At 44.8% G+C, this 18,971-nt stretch overlaps 1 protein-coding gene across 1 annotated transcript in view; it reads right to left on the reverse strand.

Annotated features, from left to right (window-relative positions):
* LOC139551698 (netrin-G2-like) overlaps positions 1-18,971 on the reverse strand; it is a 147,476-nt gene that overhangs the window by 116,854 nt on the left and 11,651 nt on the right. The window contains exon 3 of the mRNA XM_071362964.1: positions 1,668-2,311. Within this exon, the coding sequence (XP_071219065.1) occupies positions 1,668-2,311 (644 nt within the window). The remainder of the gene's footprint in view (positions 1-1,667; positions 2,312-18,971) is intronic.

Genomic DNA, 18,971 nt, shown 5'->3' on the forward strand with positions numbered 1-18,971 from the left:
AGTTGGGAAATCCAAATATGAGATGAGATGGCTCAGCCCTATTGTCCCGAGGGAACATTGACAATCACCCAATATTCCCTCATTCCTTCCCTCAATCCCTCCCCCAGGCATCCCAGAATAACAGCATTGATCAGTGATTATGTTACTGGGGGTGTGGGTGGGGATGGAGGAAGACGTCAGGCGTCAGTCATTTCTATGGGAGCTATTTGGGTCCCCTTGTAACCGGATGCAGCAGCATAGTCAGTATTGTGCAGTTATAGCTTCTTTCTCGATCCGGATGTAAAGGGAGAGACTGAGCGATGAGGTATGTTCTGTAGGTAAGGAAATTATAATATTATATGGACATTTAGCTAGCAGACGCTTTTATGCAAAGCAACTTAGGCAATACGGTTGTTCATTAGCTATTGCTCGAGCGAGAAATCACAAAACGACTGATAGAGGTATTGTATTTGATTAGGGGAAATTGCGCAACGTTGGTAAGTTAAGTATTGGGCAAAGGGGCTTGGGCTGGGTTGTTGGGTTTGGGAGATAGGGTCAGGAGTTATTCCTGACCAAGTGACCAGAAAGTAACCACGATACTCTAGGCTATACATCTAGGCTATTTGTGGTCAGGAAAAACTCCAAGCCCAACCATGGGAAATGGTATATCCCTCCCCTCTTTACACCTTTCTATCGCTCGCTCAGCTTTTCCCTCTGCATCTCCATGCTAAGCATGAAAAGTGTCTGTGATCAATACCTCCAGGCCTGCTCCTGCTTCTAACCACAGGCTGGGGGGTGGCAGAGCTACCTGGGGGCTGGAGTGCTGTGTCAGTATCCACTCAAGACCTCAAACACCCCTCTACTCCTCTCATCACCTCTGTCAACCAACACTTCCTCAACACAATCCCTCACTCACCCGTTTCTTACTTTTAACGCTACACACTTCCATCCCCCTTCTCTTCTCCTCCCCTCCTCCCTCCATTCCAATGTGGCTGTTAAATACCATTCAAATGTCACCCTGCTATTTTGATTGGAATAATAATTTTGAGAGGTGGGAGAAATGGCTTGTTGATGCTAAGCAGGCGGTGCAACAGCGAAAGCCATCTCTCCCTGTCACAAAGTTGCCGTGTAAGAGGTTCCCAGTTCCTGCCCGGCACCACGGCGCTACAGTAGATGTGGACACAGGTTTATGTTAAGACCACCGAGGCCATGTGTTAGTGTCGTTCATCATCACGACTTAGTAGACCAATGACAGCGACAGTACTAGGATCCATGCACAGGGAGTGACAGAGGGTCAGTGTAAAATACCTAGGATTAGTGTGGTTATGTATGTTGGGGAGTGTGAAAGTGTGTATGAATGTAACAGTGATTTAATTATAGCTTTTTAAACTAACAATAAGAGTAGCGTTCAAAACCAAAAAAACTAACATGTGTTTCAGGGGTTTGACCTATTTTCAGTGTATGAACCTTGAAGTAAACTCATTTACCACAGCAGCCAACACATCTCTCTATAAAACGCCTTAGTCGTGCTCAGCGGAGAGCAAACCGTAGTAGAACGTAGCAGAACATTTGCATCAGAAAATGGACAAGTTCAGGTCGTACGTCCCCGTTTCACTCTGTTTGAAAGTCTCCGCCGTACTGAGCGTGACGCTGTTCTCTATAGCATTTTAATAGTAACACAATCTTACCTTGCGGGCACCTCGATGTTGGAGATAGCGTAAAAGTACTTGAGCAGGTTGTCCCTCTGCATGTAGGTTCCCCCCAGAGCCGGCCTGAGCAGCCTCAGCCTGAGGTTAGTGAAGGTAAAGAATTCCCTCAGGCCCTTCATGCTCTCCATACGGGTGTACAAGCTGTCCATGTTGAGCAACCTCGGCCCGGCGAACACTGCGAAACGCTCCCGAACCTCGAACTTTACGTTCTTATCATTCTTCGATCCCACCCAGCGTGAGAACTGCTCAGTGCAGATGACAAGGGTAATATTTGCAGGCGATAGGTCGGGGACACGCTTTGGTGCCATGTTAAAGGACTCGAGACAATCGTCAGCGTAGAACTGGTAGGGCTGCCAGGTGCGGCCGTGGTCCATGGACTTGTCCAGCACCATTATTGTGGGGCGGCCGTACTCAAAGGTAATGGCGATGTCGTCCGTCAGCTCCAGGCTCTTGTTCCAGGCTAGGGAGATGTTGGCCAAGAGGGGTTCTGGATAACGGGCCCATGTGACTGTCTGCCAGTAGGTGATGCGGCCGGTGTGCTCGCGGTCCTGCATCAGCTGAGGAGGGTGGGCCAGGTCCGGGTTGGAGGCGTCACACTCGTCACTGCACAGGTACGGGTTCTCCTGCAGAGTCAAAAGAACACAAACGAGTCAGTGGACAAACAGTAAATGGATGCACTAAATGATTCTCAAGTCTTAGGTGAAATGAAATATAGTCTATCATCAGTCCCTCCAGGATTCTGCAATCACAATTCTCTTTAGCAAAATCAACAATTCCCCGCAAATTTGACCAATCACAACTATTTCCGCATAAAACTGTCAAATCATCACTATATTATCATCACCACAGTACATAGAGGGCTTGCAATTTCAACCAATCACTGGACATTTACTGCATAATATGGTTCAATCGAGCCTCACATCAACAATCCTTTACCCTCGTGAGCTAATTTTCACAAGAGATTTGACAAAATCACCTACTGGCAGACAGTCACATGGTCCCGTTACCCTGAACCCCTCTTAACCAACATATTGTCATGCAAAATGTCTGAACTTACGCAGCAAAATCAAGCATTTTCGATCACAAATATCACAAAAAATGCAAAATCCTGGACTGTATGATGCAAAAGAAGAAATTCCTGTACCTACTTTCATGCTACTGGCATTCATCCTAAAACTTAAACCGAAACATTTCATATTAAAATAAAAAAGTGAAAAGTAAATGATTTCATGCTTAATCGAGTCGGTGAACTGTGCCTGTACAAAAAACTAACCAGTCAGTCAAACCCACACTAATAACAAAATAAAGTTTACAGTTCTGTGCAGGGGGAGTTTATAAATCATCTGATTTATGATGACACTGAGATAAGAGAAAAAAACAAGCATATGGAAAATCTAGTGGTGCTAGGGTAAGAGAAACGTCTCAGAAGAAAGGAAAAGGAAAGGGGGATACCTAGTCAGTTTTACAACTGAATATATTCAATTGTAAAATGTTTCGCTTCGGTGTGCCGTACTGCACACTACCCTGCTGTGTTCAGGTCATCAATCCCTGTTAAGAGGGGAAGAATGAAACGCCAGCAGTACTACAGATTTTGAAGCTCGGAACTGAACAGCCCTGCTATAGAAGATATTGCAGTGTGGGTAGCTATGACTTAATAGTGAAACGACTGGGTCTTCTCTCCCAACAACAACATTAGATGAGAACCTCCCACTCTCACTGGGGAGAGGTGGCATGCTTGTTTCCTCTCTGTAACTATTACTACATTTCCAGGATTTCCAGAAATCCCAGTTGGAAGATTCCTAGAATCAGCAGGGAATAAGCAGGAAATCCTGAATCCTCCAACCAGGATTTGTGGAAAACCTGGGCATTTTCACAAAGTTACCAGAATCTGGTCCAGGGCCAAAAAAAGGTACAAATATTTGTCCAACCTTCACTCCTGCTTCAGACACAATGAGGATTAGTGACATGACGTAAGGAAACGACCATTGACCTACAAATCCTATTGAAAATTATTACACTGTACAGACACTGTCCCAGATGCACAAGGACATGTAGGTTACTGTCGACCCGGATTTCTCTTTTGACGAACATATCAAGAATATTTCAAGGACAACTTTTTTCCATCTTCATAACATTGCAAAAATCCTAAACTTTTTGTCAAAAATGATGCCGAAAAACGAATTCATGCTTTTGACACTTCTAGATTAGACTACCGCAATCCTCTACTCTCCATCTAGCCGGATAAAGCACTAAATAAACTTCAGTTAGTGCTAAACACGGCTGCTAGAATATTGACTAGAACCCAACAGTTTGATCACATTACTCCAGTGCTAGCCTCTGCTTCCTGTTAAGGCTAGGGTTGATTTCAAGGTTTTACTGCTAACCTACAAAGCATTACATGGGCTTGCTCCTACCTATCTCTCCGATTTGGTCCTGCCGTACATACCTACACGTCCACTATGGTCACAAGACGCAGGCCTCCTTATTGTCTCTAGAATTTCTAAGCAAACAGCTGGAGGCAGGACTTTCTCCTATAGAGCTCAAATTTTATGGAATGGTCTGGCTATCCATCTCTTCAGTAGGTCCTATGATTGAGTGTAGTCTGTCCCAGGGGTGTGAATGTGAATGGCAAGGCACTGGAGCGACAAACCACCCTTGCTGTCTCTGCCTGGCTCCCCTCTCTCCACTGGGATGCTATGCCTCTGACCCTATTACGGGGCTGGGTCACTGGCTTACTAGTGCTCTTCCATGCCATCCCTAGGAGGGTTGAGTCACTGACGTGATCTTCCTGTCCCGTTGTGCACCCCCTCGGGCTCGTGCGGTGGAGGAGATCTTCATAGGCTATACTCAGCATTGTCTTAGGGTAGTAAGTTGGTGGTCTGTTGATATCCCTCTATTGGTGTGGGGGCTGTGCTTTGGCAGTGAGTGGGGTTATATCCTTCCTGGTTTGCCCTGTCCGGTTGGCCCCGTCCGGGGGTATTGTCGGACAGGGCCACAGTGTCCCCCGACCCCCCCGTCTCAGCCTCCAGTATCTACGCTTCAAAAGTCTATGTGCCGGGGGACTAGGGTCAGTCTGTTATATCTGGTGTAATTCTCCTGTCTTATCTGGTGTCCTGTGTGAATTTAAGTATGCTCCCTCTAATTCTCTCTCCCGCCTGGAGTACCTGAGCCCTAGAACCATGCCTCAGTACTACCTGGCCTGATGACTCCTGACTGTCCCCAGTCCACCTGGTCGTGCTCCTGCTCCAGTTTCAACTGTTCTGCCTGCGGCTACGCAATCCTGACCTGTTCACCGGATGTGCTACCTTGTCCCAGACCTGCTGTTTTGGACTCTCTCACTCTACCACACCTGCTGTCTCAACCTCTGAATGCTCGGCTATGAAAAGCCAACTGACATTTACTCTGTGGTACTGACCTGTTGCACCCTCTACAAACACTGTGATTATTATTTGACCCTGCTGGTCATCTATAAACGTTTGAACATCTTGAAGAACAATCTGGTCTTAATTGCCATGTACTCTTCTAATCTTCACCTGGCACAGCCAGAAGATGACCTCTAGGTTTCTTCCGAGGTTCCTGCCTTTATGGGGAGTTTTTCTTAGCCACCGTGCTTCTACATCTGCATTGCTTGCTGTTTGGGGTTTTAGGCTGGGTTTCTGTATATTAATAAATAAATGTGATTGACATACCGGTACTGTATAGCAATACGTAGGACGGAGTGACGGAAGGTCTGTATAAAGAATGACGCCAATATATTATAGTGTTTGTGGATTGGGTGTTTTGCATGTACAGTGGGGTTATTTGGCACCCTTGATAAAGGTGAGCAAAAAAGACTGTATAAAATAAATAATACAAATACTAAGCTATATTGCATGCCAAAAACATTTAGAAAATTATATTATTTTATACTAATACAATTACTCAGAGTGTCACGATCGTCTTCTTGAGAGAGATTGGACCAAGGCGCAGCGTGTGCAAAATACATCTTCTTTTATTAAAGAAGAGAGAAAAACCAAGAAACGAACAACTATACACAAACTAACAAAATAACAAACTGACGACCGTGAAGCTATACATATAAATAGTGCTGACACAAACACTACACATAGACAATTACCCACAACCAGCTAAAGCCTATGGCTGCCTTAAATATGGCTCCCAATCAGAGACAACAATAACCAGCTGTCTCTAATTGAGAACCAATTCAGGCAACCATAGACCTTCCTAGACACCTACACTGAACACTAAACCATCTACTCTACTTAACCCCCTAAACCATACAACACCCTAGACAATACAAAAACACATACTACACCATGTCACACCCTGACCTAACTAAAATAATAATGAAAACAAAGATAACTAAGGCCAGGGTGTGACGCGAACTCCGGACGCACCAGCATAAAGTCTAGGGGAGGGTCTGGGTGGGCGTCTGTCCATGGTGGCGGCTCTGGTACTGGTCGTGGTCCCCACCCCACCATAGTCTCTACCCGCTTTCGTAGCCTCCTCCAAATTACCACCCTCCAACTTAACCCCACTGGATTAAGGGGCAGCACCGGACTGAATGGCGAATCCTGGCTGGCTGGCGGATCCTGGCTGGACGGCTCTGGCGGATCCTGGCTGGACGGCTCTGGCGGATCCTGGCTGGACGGCTCTGGCGGATCCTGGCTGGACGGCTCTGGCAGATCCTGGCTGGACGGCTCATGGCTGGCTGACGGATCTGGCTGCTCATGGCTGGCTGACGGATCTGGCTGCTCATGGCTGGCTGACGGATCTGGCTGCTCATGGCTGGCTGACGGATCTGGCTGCTCATGGCTGGCTGACGGATCTGGCTGCTCATGGCTGGCTGACGGATCTGGCTGCTCATGGCTGGCTGACGGATCTGGCTGCTCATGGCTGGCGGAAGGCTCTGGCTGATCCTGTCTGGCGGAAGGCTCTGGCTGATCCTGTCTGGCGGAAGGCTCTGGCTGATCCTGTCTGGCGGAAGGCTCTGGCGGCTCCTGTCTGGCAGACGGCTCTGAAGACTCAATGCAGACGGGCGGCTTTGCAGGCTCAGTACAGACGGGCGGCTTTGAAGACTCAGTACAGACGGGCAGTTCATTCGGCGCTTGGCAGACGGACAGTTCAGACAGCGTTGGGCAGACGGGCAGTTCAAGCGCCGTTGGGCAGACGGGCAGTTCAAGCGCCGTTGGGCAGACGGGCAGTTCAGGCGCCGTTGGGCAGACGGGCAGTTCAGGCGCCGTTGGGCAGACGGGCAGTTCAGGCGCCGTTGGGCAGACGGGCAGTTCAGGCGCCGTTGGGCAGACGGCAGACTCTGGCCGGCTGAGACGCACTGTAGGCCTGGTGCGTGGTGCCGGAACTGGAGGTACCGGGCTAAAGACACGCACCTTCAGGCTAGTGCGGGGAGAAGGAACAGGGCATGCTGGACCCTGGGAGCGCACATTAGGCCTAGTGCGTGGTGCCGGAACTGGTGGTACCGGACTGGGGACACGCATCTCAAGGCTAGTGCGGGGAGCAGCAACAGGACGCACAGGACTCTGGGGACACACAGGAGGCTTGGTGCGTGGTGTAGGCACTGGTGGTAAAGGGCTGGAGACACGCACCATAGGGCTAGTGCGTGGAGGAGGCACTGGTGGTACTGGGTTGGGGCGAGGAGGTGGCGCCGGAAATACCGGACCGTGCAGGCGTACTGGCTCCCTTGAGCACCGAGCCTGCCCAACCTTACATGGTTGTATGCTCCCCGTCGCCCGACCAGTGCGGGGAGGTGGAATAACCCGCACCGGGCTATGTAGGCGAACCGGGGACACCTTGCGTAAGGCTGGTGCCATGTAAGCCGGCCCGAGGAGACGCACTGGTGACCAGATGCGTTGGGCCGGCTTCATGACATCCGGCTCAACGCTCAATCTAGCCCGGCCGATACGTGGAGCTGGAATGTACCGAACCGGGCTATGCACGCGTACAGGAGACACCATGCGCTCTACTGCGTAACACGGTGTCTGCCCGTACTCTCGCTCTCCACGGTAAGTACAGGGAGTAGGCGCAGGTCTCCTACCTGACTTCGCCACACTCCCTTTAAGGCCCCCCCAATACATTTTTGGGTTGTACTCACGGGCTTCCAGCCTTGCTTCCGTGCTGCCTCCTCATATCGCCTCCTCTCGGCTTTAGCTGCCTCCAGCTCTTCACGAGGGAGGCGATATTCTCCCGGTTGTGCCCAAGGTCCCTTACCATCCAGTATCTCCTCCCATGTCCATGAATCCTGTGTAGGTGGGTCCTGTTGCCGCTTGACACGCCGCTTGGTCCTAGATTGGTGGGTAATTCTGTCACGATCGTCTTCTTGAGAGAGATTGGACCAAGGCGCAGCGTGTGCAAAATACATCTTCTTTTATTAAAGAAGAGAGAAAAACCAAGAAACGAACAACTATACACAAACTAACAAAATAACAAACTGACGACCGTGAAGCTATACATATAAATAGTGCTGACACAAACACTACACATAGACAATTACCCACAACCAGCTAAAGCCTATGGCTGCCTTAAATATGGCTCCCAATCAGAGACAACAATAACCAGCTGTCTCTAATTGAGAACCAATTCAGGCAACCATAGACCTTCCTAGACTCCTACACTGAACACTAAACCATCTACTCTACTTAACCCCCTAAACCATACAACACCCTAGACAATACAAAAACACATACTACACCATGTCACACCCTGACCTAACTAAAATAATAATGAAAACAAAGATAACTAAGGCCAGGGTGTGACACAGAGAAAGATATATTGTTTAACAAGTACATACCTAAGTGTACTAACCATTAAGGGCACCTGCACTTTCCATGACATAGACTGACCAGGTGAAACCAGGTGAAAGCTACGATCCCTTATTGATGTCACCTGTTAAGTGCCTTGACACAGCCCTTAGCCGTGGTATATTGTCCGTATACTACAAACCCCCGAGGTGCCTTATTGCTATTATAAACTGGTTACCAACGTAATTAGAGCAGTAAAAATTAAATGGTCATACCCGTGATATATGGTCTGATATACCACAGCTGTCAGCCAATCAGCATTCAAGGCTCGAACCACCCAGTTTATAATACTATTTATGTTACTTTGCGTTACCTTTATGACTGTCAGGCTTGATAACTATTTTCTCCTTTCATATGTAGCGCTGTTTTCCTGTGCTGTGCTATTGTAACAGGGTTGATTATGTTTCCACTTGCCTCTAAAGAAAGGTGTATTTAATGTTCAAGCATTCTTATTGGTTGGTTCAATTCCGATGACAATAAAGCGTGTTGTTATTCGCCCCGCTTGCAGATAGGGCGAGATCGCGAACATCAGGTCTCCCCAGTATGAAAATGTGATGCAAGGGGTAGGTCACGTTCTGAATACTATTTTACAATGTGTACAAGTTTGCTGTACATTGCTGATTTATACATGTGTGGGTATATGGTACCTGTTAGGGATTGAGGGGCTTTCTGGGATGTGCTTTGGTATATGATTTCTGTATATAAGTGTATATAACTGTTAGCTAGCCCTGCACTGATGTAATGGTCACATAAGCTCACTGCTAACACAGTTGTTTCCATGCTACAGATTTTACCATTGACTGCCATCAACATCATTAAGCCCTACACAACTAACGTGCTGTTTCCTATTTAACAACAGATAATAATGTTCAACTGGGACCACTGGCTGGGGTGATTTATTTGGACAAAACACAACGCAAGGAGAGTACGATTAACATCTGTTACACTATCATAAGGGTTGCTTAATTCGTCATATATAAAGTAAGCCAAACATCTGTACAGGTTTCCTATCTTTTCATTCAACATCTTTCTATCGAGCCGCCAGTTCTGGTTATAGACCACACGTACATGGACCCCTGGAGATTTATCAAGGGCACACTTGCCACTAGACGGGAAAGCCCTTTGTTACCACAGAAGCGATCAATGGCAAAGATCAGAGGTGCACCCTCTATACATTTCTATGGACAGCGCACTCTATACATTTCTATGGACAGCAGCTGTCATGACATTTCTCCAAACAGCCTTTCTCTGCTCGCTCGAAAACTAAATGAGGAAACAAATTGGATTATGGAAACACGTGCTCAGTAAAGATATGATTCTGAAAGTAATGCACAAGTTGTTTGCCAAAATATCTGTAATAATATTACGCAATTTGAAAAAATTACGCATTTCTTTACTCCCTTACTCATAAAAGTAATCCGATTACATAACACGTTAGCCCCCAGCACTGAACGGCACAGAACATTTTTCTAAAATGTTTTATGTTATACAAGAACACATTGGGAGGGATCTTAGACCATTCCTCCATACAGCATTTTTCCAGATCCTTGATATCAATGCTTATGGACTGCCCACTTCAATTCAACCACAGGTATTCAATAGTGTTCCGGAGACTGAGATGGCCATTGCAAAATGTTGATTTTGTCAAGGATGTCAAGGATCTGGAAAGATGCTACTTGTGTCTGAACGGTCAAATCTGATTTATTTTTCCTCAGGTGGTTTTTAGACTGTTATTTGGCATAGCTAGTGTTGACAGTTTGACAAGGACACGTAGTAGCTAACTATTTTGCTAATTGTGTCACGCCCTGACCTTAGTTATCTTTGTTTTCTTTATTATTTTGGTTAGGTCAGGGTGTGACGAGGGTGGTTTGTTTAGTTTTTGTATTGTCTAGGGGTTTTTGTAAGTGTAGGTTGTCTATGGTTGCCTAGATTGGTCTCAATCAGAGGTAGCTGTTTATCGTTGTCTCTGATTGGGGACCATATTTAGGTAGCCATATTCCTTGGGTAGTTTGTGGGTTCCTATTCTATGTCTATGTATAGTTGCCTGTCAGCACTCGTGTTATATAGCTTCCACGTTCGTTTTGTTACTTTGTTAAGTGTTCATTCATTTAATTAAAGAGAATGTACGCATACCACGCTGCGCCTTGGTCTCATCACTATGACGAACGTGATAAATTGTTCACAAATAAATGAGTGAATGTTCTAGTAAGCTAAACAGCTAGCTAGTTGACTGGTGTTTTTATATAGTTGGATCATCATATCCTTTGAGGCTTTAAAAGTGTTCTAACACTATGATTTTGAACATTTAAAGTAACTGGGAAATGTCCATGGCAGGCATTGTTGTCACCTTAGCTTCTGAGTGATGGGAAACACAAGAACCACCACCAATCAACCTACACCACTCACACCCGTTGTTACTAACTAGCATAGCCATGTCATCAAATAACTCTGATTTGGTCACTTGTAACTTGCTGTTTGGACAGTCAGCATTCAAAAACAGATTTGAAAAACAAAACTGATTTGAGCATTAAGACCTGCAGTGTGAACAAAGCTTTAGATCCCTCCTAATGTGTTCTCCAATATCATGAAAAAGGCTCACATGCAAGGTGAGGTATTGAAAGGTATTGAAAAAAGGGGTGTCAATTTTGACCCCAATCTGAGAAAAAAATATTACTAATTAAACAAAATCGCTTTCTCTGAGCAATTGCATTAGTATAAAATAATATAATTTCCCACCAAAAAATGTGCATACAATACAGCGCAGTATTTACATGATTTATTTTATATTATTTTTTGCTCATCTTTGTCAAGGGTGAGAAAAATGTCAGACGCCGCTGTACATCTGGATGTGGTGCGTGTGTTGAGTATGAGGGACTGAGCTGTGATGCGCTAAATGATTCACTGAAAGCTGCACATGACCTGATTGTCTGTCCTCTCTGTCTCTCAGATAATCAGGGACGGGATGTATTTCATTTTGTATGGGAGGGTTGTGAGTGTGTGTCGGTATTTGTTTAAACCCTCCCCCTCCCATACCCTCTTTCCTTATCCTGCTACTCTCTCCTCTTCTCTGGCCCACATAGCTACCTTCTGCCAGCAGTGTGTACACACATGCACACACACACAGAGATCCTGGCCAACTGCTACGGCAGGTGGCCGGCATCACTAAGTCCCTCCAGCAATTATCCTAGCTGGGATCCTGTCACCGTGATGACCAGCGCGATGGAACTCTGTCGCCGTGTCTACACGCAGTGGGCCATGGTGATAAGTGGGTTCTTGTTTTGGGCGGGACTCGTCCCAATCAGAACAGAAGCTTGCTCATTCCTTAGGTACATATGTCTGACTCGGAACACTCAATAACCATGGTCTAAAAAGTATACAGTGTTTTATGATTCGATAGGACACGTCCCAATTGGAACAGACGCTTGCTTAAGCCCTCGATCCCTACACCTGAGGGACCTAGATTTGGATACCAACACTCAGTCATCATGGCCTAAAAAGACTAAAACCTAAGTATGATACGCAGAGACATTTTGATTAGTAATTTGGAAAATGTATGTAGCAGACTAATATACACTGAGTGTACAAAACATTAGGAACACCTTAATATTGAGTTGCACCACCTTTTGCCCTTAGAACAGCCTCAATTATTTGGGTCATGGACTTTACAAGGTGTTGAAAGCGTTCCACAGGGATGCTGGCCCATGTTGACTCACAGTTGTGTCAAGTTGGCTGGTGGAACATTCTTGATATGTTATGTTTTTGGTATGCTATTTTAATAATGAGAATTAACCAATGATATCAGGCCACACCCGGCCATGATTATAGACATCTGTGTGTCTTTTGACACTATATAAAATGAGTCATCCCGCAGTGTTTGTCATTATACCCTGACGAAGACAGCTTGTCTGTCAAAACGTTGGACATAAATATTTTTGCATCTGAGCTCCTAGAGTGTGCGGCTCTCCTTTATTTTTTTAAGAGTCTTGATACACACAGGAAATTGTTGAGTGTGAAAAAGCCAGCAGCATTGCAGTTCTTGACATACTCAAACTGGTGCGACTGGCACGTACTACCATACCCCGTTCAAAGGCACTGACATCTTTTGCCTTGCCCCTTCACCCTCTGAATGGTACACATACAAAATCCATGTCTCAATTGTCTCAAGGCTTAAAAACCCTTCTTTAACCTGTATCCTACCCTTTATCTACACGGATTGAAGTGAATTTAACAAGTGACATCAATAAGGGATTATAGCTTTCACCTGGATCCACCTGATCAGTCTATGTCATGGAAAGAGTAGATGTTCCAAATGTTTGTACACTCAGTGTAGGTGGGCACATCCATCTTGATGAGAGAGGAAACATTATAACAAGTTAAGAGACATCCCAACACTGGAGGTCTATGTACCAAACATTCATATATTAAATTAAAAGATAATCACTCCCAATATCAATGCAATTTGGCTGTTTATCTAAAAAGTAATAGGACTCAATCAAATTCAAATTACCTACACCAACAAGAGGGATGTTTTGTAACAATTTTTGTAACTTTGTAACTCTCTCGCTCCCCCTCTCTCTCTCGTTGTAGTACTTTCCAGGTATTGCCAGCAAGGGGAATAAAGTCCATGACAGCCAAAGAACACAATGTAGTGTTTAGAACAATCATCAAATGAAATGAGCCTCCCATAAAAATAAAAAAACACACAGTGGGACAGACATGGGATATTGCTTTCTTGCATTATGTTGTTTTGTTCAGAGATGAGAGTTTAGGTCACTAGAGGACTGTCTCCCTTGCCCTGTTGGGGAATGTGATTGTCCTGTACATAAAAATGTGTGTGTCTGTTATTGGTGTTACTTGTTGTCAGTTGTTATGCTGGTGAGTGTGAGCGATAGTGGGACTAGTAGTGTGACATAGTAGGATGAGTGATGAAATGTGTATGTGCGTGCGAGCGTGTGGTTATCGTTGTGAGTATTGCGTGTGGGTGTGCTGATGTGTGAGACAGAGAGTGTGTGTCTGCGATATTTTGCTAACCCTCTTTTGCCACGGTTAATTACAGGCTCAGTTTCCCTGAGGAGTCTCAGTGACATAGGAAAGGCTGGTGTGTGTGTGCGTGCATATGAATGCCTGAATCTGCATGTATGCATCTGTACATGCATTCGTCTATATAGTACCAATCAAAGGTTTGGACACACCTACTCATTCAAGGGTTTTTCTTTATATGTTACTATTTTCTACATTGTAGAATAATAGTGAAGACATCAAAACTATGAAATAGCACATATGGAATCATGTAGTAACCCAAAAAAGTGTTTAGAAAATCTAAATCACCCTTTGCCCTGATGACAGCTTTGCACACTCTTGGCATTCTCTCAACCAGCTTCATGAGGTAGTCCGCTGGAATGCATTTCAATTAACAGTTGTGCCTTGTTAAAAAGTTAATTTGCGGAAATTCTTTCCTTCTTAATGCGTTTGAGCCAATCAGTTGTGTTGTGACAAGTTAGGGATGGTATACAGAAGATAGTCCTATTTGGTAAAAGACCAAGTCCATATTATGGCAAGAACAGCTCAAATAAGCAAAGAGAAACAACAGTCCATCATTACTTTAAGACATGAAGGCCCGTCAATCCGGAAAATTTCAAGAACTTTGAAAGTTTCTTCAAGTGCAGTCGCTATGCCGAAATTGGCTCTCATGAGGACCGCCACAGGAAAGGAAGACCCAGAATTAGCTCTACTGCAGAGGATAAATTCATTACAGTTACCAGCCTCAGAAATTCCAGCCCAAATAATGGCTTCACAGAGTTCAAGTAACAGACACATCTCAACATCAACTGTTCAAAGGAGACTGCGTGAATCAGGCCTTTGGGGTCGAATTACTGTAAAGAAACCACTACTAAAGGACACCAATAATAAGAAGAGACTTGCTTGGGCCAAGAAACACGAGCAATGGACATTAGACTGGTGGAAATGTGGTCTGATGAGACCAAATTTGAGATTTATGGTTCCACCCGCCATGTCTTTGTGAGACGCAGAGTAGTTGAACGAAAGATCTCCGCATGTGTAGTTCCCACCGTGAAGCATGAAGGAGGAGGTGTAATGGTGTGGGGGTGCTTTGCTGGTGACACTGTCAGATTTTTATTTTATTTTATTCAAGGCACACTTAACCAGCATGGCTACCACAGCATTCTGCAGCGATACACCATCCCATCTGGTTTGCGCTTAGTGGGACTATCATTTGTTTTCAACAGGTCAATGACCCAACACACCTCCAGGCTGTTTAAGGGCTATTTGACCAATAAACTCTTTCAAGACTGTTGGAAAAGCATTCCAGGTGAAGCTGGTTGAGAGAATGCCAAGAGTGTGCAAAGCTGTCATCAAGGCAAAGGGTGGCTACTTTGAAGAATCTAAAATATATTTAGATTTGTTTAACACTTTTTTTGGTTACTACATGATTCCATGTGTTACTTCACAGTTTTGATGTCTTTACTATTTTTCTACAATGTAGAAAATAGTAAAAATAAAGAATTGAATGAGTAGGTGTCCAAACTTTTGACTGGTACTGTACGCTTGAATGAGTAGGTGTCCAAACTTTTGACTGGTACTGTAATGCATGCAGATGTGAAAAGCAGGCCAAAAAATAGGAGACAAATCCCAGTACTGGAAGAGAGGAGAGGTGACGAGAGAGGAGAGGGGTGATGAGGGCCGGGTCATCTGGCTGCTGCTCCACCACAGGACAGTGTGCCCAGATTACCAGCAGCCAGGTCTGCATTGTGTGGTAGGCTATCCTTTGGCGGCTTCTGCTGTGTGCAAATGAGACAGTGATGTCCCAATCCCCAGGGTTACTTATCTCTCCTTACCACTAGTTGCTCTGTTTGAGGGACGCTCAAAAACTAGGGGGAGATTGAGCCTATGGCTACCATAGCTGTATGAAAATGTAACACTTAGCCTATGTTCCATTTATGAAACTCAGCCTAAGTACTAATAAAATAATACTCAACCAACTTTAGCAGCTTTGGGGACATATTTCAAGGGACACAGGATATCCTGCTATCTTTTTGCTATAAGTATCCCATGGCTAAAGACAGGAAATCTTAACTTACGAACCCTAGGCTATGTTCCCTATATTGTACTCCATCCAAGGATCCAAGAGGCAGAGAGGTGAAGTGGTATCATTGGGAGGCTTAGAGGGGGTGTGAGTTCTTCACCTCAGGCTGTCTGAGCCCAGTAACAGATCCTCCTTAGTCCCAATTTGAACCACCTAAGGCTTTATTGATATCATTCCACCAACAAACCATGTGTAACTAAACAGTCTCAGCATGCATGTACATCATGTACACAAACACACACTCTCGTATGCACGCAGATATGAAACATTGCACCTAAAAGAAATAGAATTATAAACTATGAAAAGATCCACCACCATATTTTACAGTAGGTATTTGGTTCTTTTCTGCGTATACATTCTCATTTCGACACCAAAGTGCTCTATTTTCATATAATCGAACCAAATCAAATCGCTCTTTGGGCACTCACACCAGTTTTGGGTTTGGCATCGAAATGAGAATGCATGAGCAGAAAAGAACCCCATATCTACTGTAAAATATGGTGGTGGACCTTTGATGTTATGGGCCTATTTTGCTTCCAGTGGTCCTTGGGCTCTTGTTAAGGTTAACAGTATCATGAACTACCCCGTACCAGGACATTTCAGCTAAAAACCAGGTTGCCTCTGCTAGGAGGTTGAAACTTGGTGGATCTTCCTGCAAGACAATAACCCCAAACCCCCCAAATCCATAAAGAAATGGTTAATTGGCCACAAAAATCAACATTTTGCATATCTCAGTCTGCGACCTTGAAACCCAGTTGTTTGAATTGAAGCGCAGACAAATTATTTCAAGGATCTGGAAGGATTCTGTAAAGGAGGAATGATCTAAGAATTCTCCAACTCTGAAAACATTTGAGAAAAAGGGTCAGTGCCGTTACCCTCGCAAGGTGAGGTATAGAAAGGTATTGAAAACAGGGGTGTCAATAATTTTGACGCCTACTTTTTTGAGGAGAAAAAAAACTATTTTTTAAATATAATTTCCAAAGTTTTTTGAGCATAGAGTATAGTTTAGTATTTGAATGATTTATTTCACACAGTACTTTTTGCTCATCTTTATCACGGGTGTCAATAATTTCAGACCCTATTGTTTATAGGCCTAAATAGCATCATTGATGATATAACTATACTGAACAAAAATAAACGCAACATTCAACAATTTCAAAGATTTTACAGATGTATATTTCATAAAAAGGAGGCCATAATCTATGGATTTCACATCACTGCACAGGGGTGCAGCCATGGTTGGGCCATGGTTGGGCTTCTTGATATACCACATCTGTCAGGTGGATGGATTATCTTGGCAAAGGAGAACTGCTCACTAACAACTTTGTGCACAAACTTTGAGGAAAAAGCTTATTTGCTTTTTGTGCATATGGAAAATGTCAGGGATCTTTTGTTTCAGCTCATGAAACATAGGACCAACACTTTACACATTTTTGTTTACATTTCATTTCCTCTGTTAAACCTAACCTTTGGAATGACTTTGATAGCAACAGTGAATCTATTTAGTAATTAGGTGGAGATCTCTCAATAATCATTCTCATGATAGCACATTGGTAGCAGTCAGTGACTAATATCAAAACTAGGGTTTGGTTAAAATCCTGGATGTGAGACCAAAGGGATAGCTCTAGATTAACTCTCCAGTAGGCGGTGCTGCACTGCCTATTGTTTTTTCTGATAGTGGATATAAATGTTGAAAATCTGACATTGTTTCAAAGGTAAAAATTCAACATATGTTACACAATATTTGTCTATGATGACATAATCCTGTGGTTGAAATTTCACCCTTTTTGCAAATCCAATGTATTTTCCACATAGATTCCACGTCACAATACGTTGACAAATGTAGTTGAAACAACTTTTATTCAACCACTTCGTGCCCAATGGGTTGGCTCTTTTAGCACTATTCATTTGTTGTTGATGATTGAATCATTCCTTTGTTGCTTATGTTGAACTCCTACCCCCCCCTGTCATGGCGCACCTGACAAAGGTCCTCAATCTTTTATTTCTGTGTAGTTTATGCAACTTTGTTAAAAGCTAGTTGTTCTATGTTCCCAGTTCAGCTCCATCTTTATCTGCCATGATCTAAAAATTTATCTATGCAGACCCTTGGTGTGCAGACTTTTTTTTCCAGCCCAAGACTAACACATCTGATTCATCTAATCAAGAGCTTGGTGAATAGTTAGTCACTTCGCGATGATTAAGTCCCTGCCCTTTGTACACACCGCCCGTCGCTACTACCGATTGGATGGTTTAGTGAGGTCCTTGGATCGGCCCCGCTGAGGTCGGTCACGGCACTGGCGGAGCGTCGAGAAGACGATCAAACTTGACTATCAAGAGGAAGTGAAAGTCGTAACAAGGTTCCCATAGGTGATCATTAATGGGTTGCCAGCCACGGGCGCGAGGCTGTGCTCCAAAAACAAAACTCTGCTGTGGGCTGGGTAGGGTAGGGGACTCACGCCCCCCGCCTCTCCCTTCCCTCGGAGCAGGGTTCATGACAAGGGGGGTGGCTTCAGCCCCAGCCCGGTTTCCCGCATCTTCATGTCGCCTGGGTTGCGCTCGACCAGCTCCACCCCCCCTTTCCCCGTTAAGCAAGGCCGCATGGCGCACCTGTGGGCAGGTTTTGGTGTGGAGTCTAACGCACATGCAGGTCAGAAGGTTTTCTCCAAACACACCACGTGGCGCAATGAAAGTGAGGAACAGTGCACGCCAGCTGAGGTGGGATCCCTGCCCTGTGGGGCCGGGAGCACCACCGGCTCGTCTCGCCCGCTCTGTCGGGAGGTGGAGCGTGAGCGCATGCGATAGCACCCGAAATATGGTGAACTATGCCTGGGCAGGGCGAAGCCAGAGGAAACTCTGGTGGAGGTCCGTAGCGATCTTGATGTGCAAATCGGTCATCCGACCTGGGTATAGGGGCGAAAGACAAATCGAACCATCTGGTACCTAGTTCCCTCCGAAGTTTCCCTCAGGATAACTGCCGCTCAAAGTCTCGCAGTTTTATCTGGTAAAGCGAATGATTAGAGGTCTTGGGGCCGAAACGATCTCAACCTATTCTCAAACTTTTTTTATTTTTTTATTATTACACCTTTATTTAACCAGGTAGGCCAGTTGAGACAAGTTCTTATTTACAACTGCGACCTGGCCAAGATAAAGCAAAGCAGTGCGACAAAAACAACTACACAGAGTTACACACAAACAAACGTACAATCAATAACACAATAGAAAAATCTATGTACAGTGTATGCAAATGTAGAAGAGTAGGGAGGTAAGGCAATAAATAGGCCACAGAGGCGAAATAATTACAATTTAGCATTAACACTGGAGTGATAGATGTGCAGATGAGGTGCAAGTAGAGATACTGGGGTGCAA

The sequence above is a fragment of the Salvelinus alpinus genome, chromosome 24, assembly GCF_045679555.1.
Source record: "Salvelinus alpinus chromosome 24, SLU_Salpinus.1, whole genome shotgun sequence".
In the NCBI taxonomy this organism is placed as follows: Eukaryota; Metazoa; Chordata; class Actinopteri; order Salmoniformes; family Salmonidae; genus Salvelinus; species Salvelinus alpinus.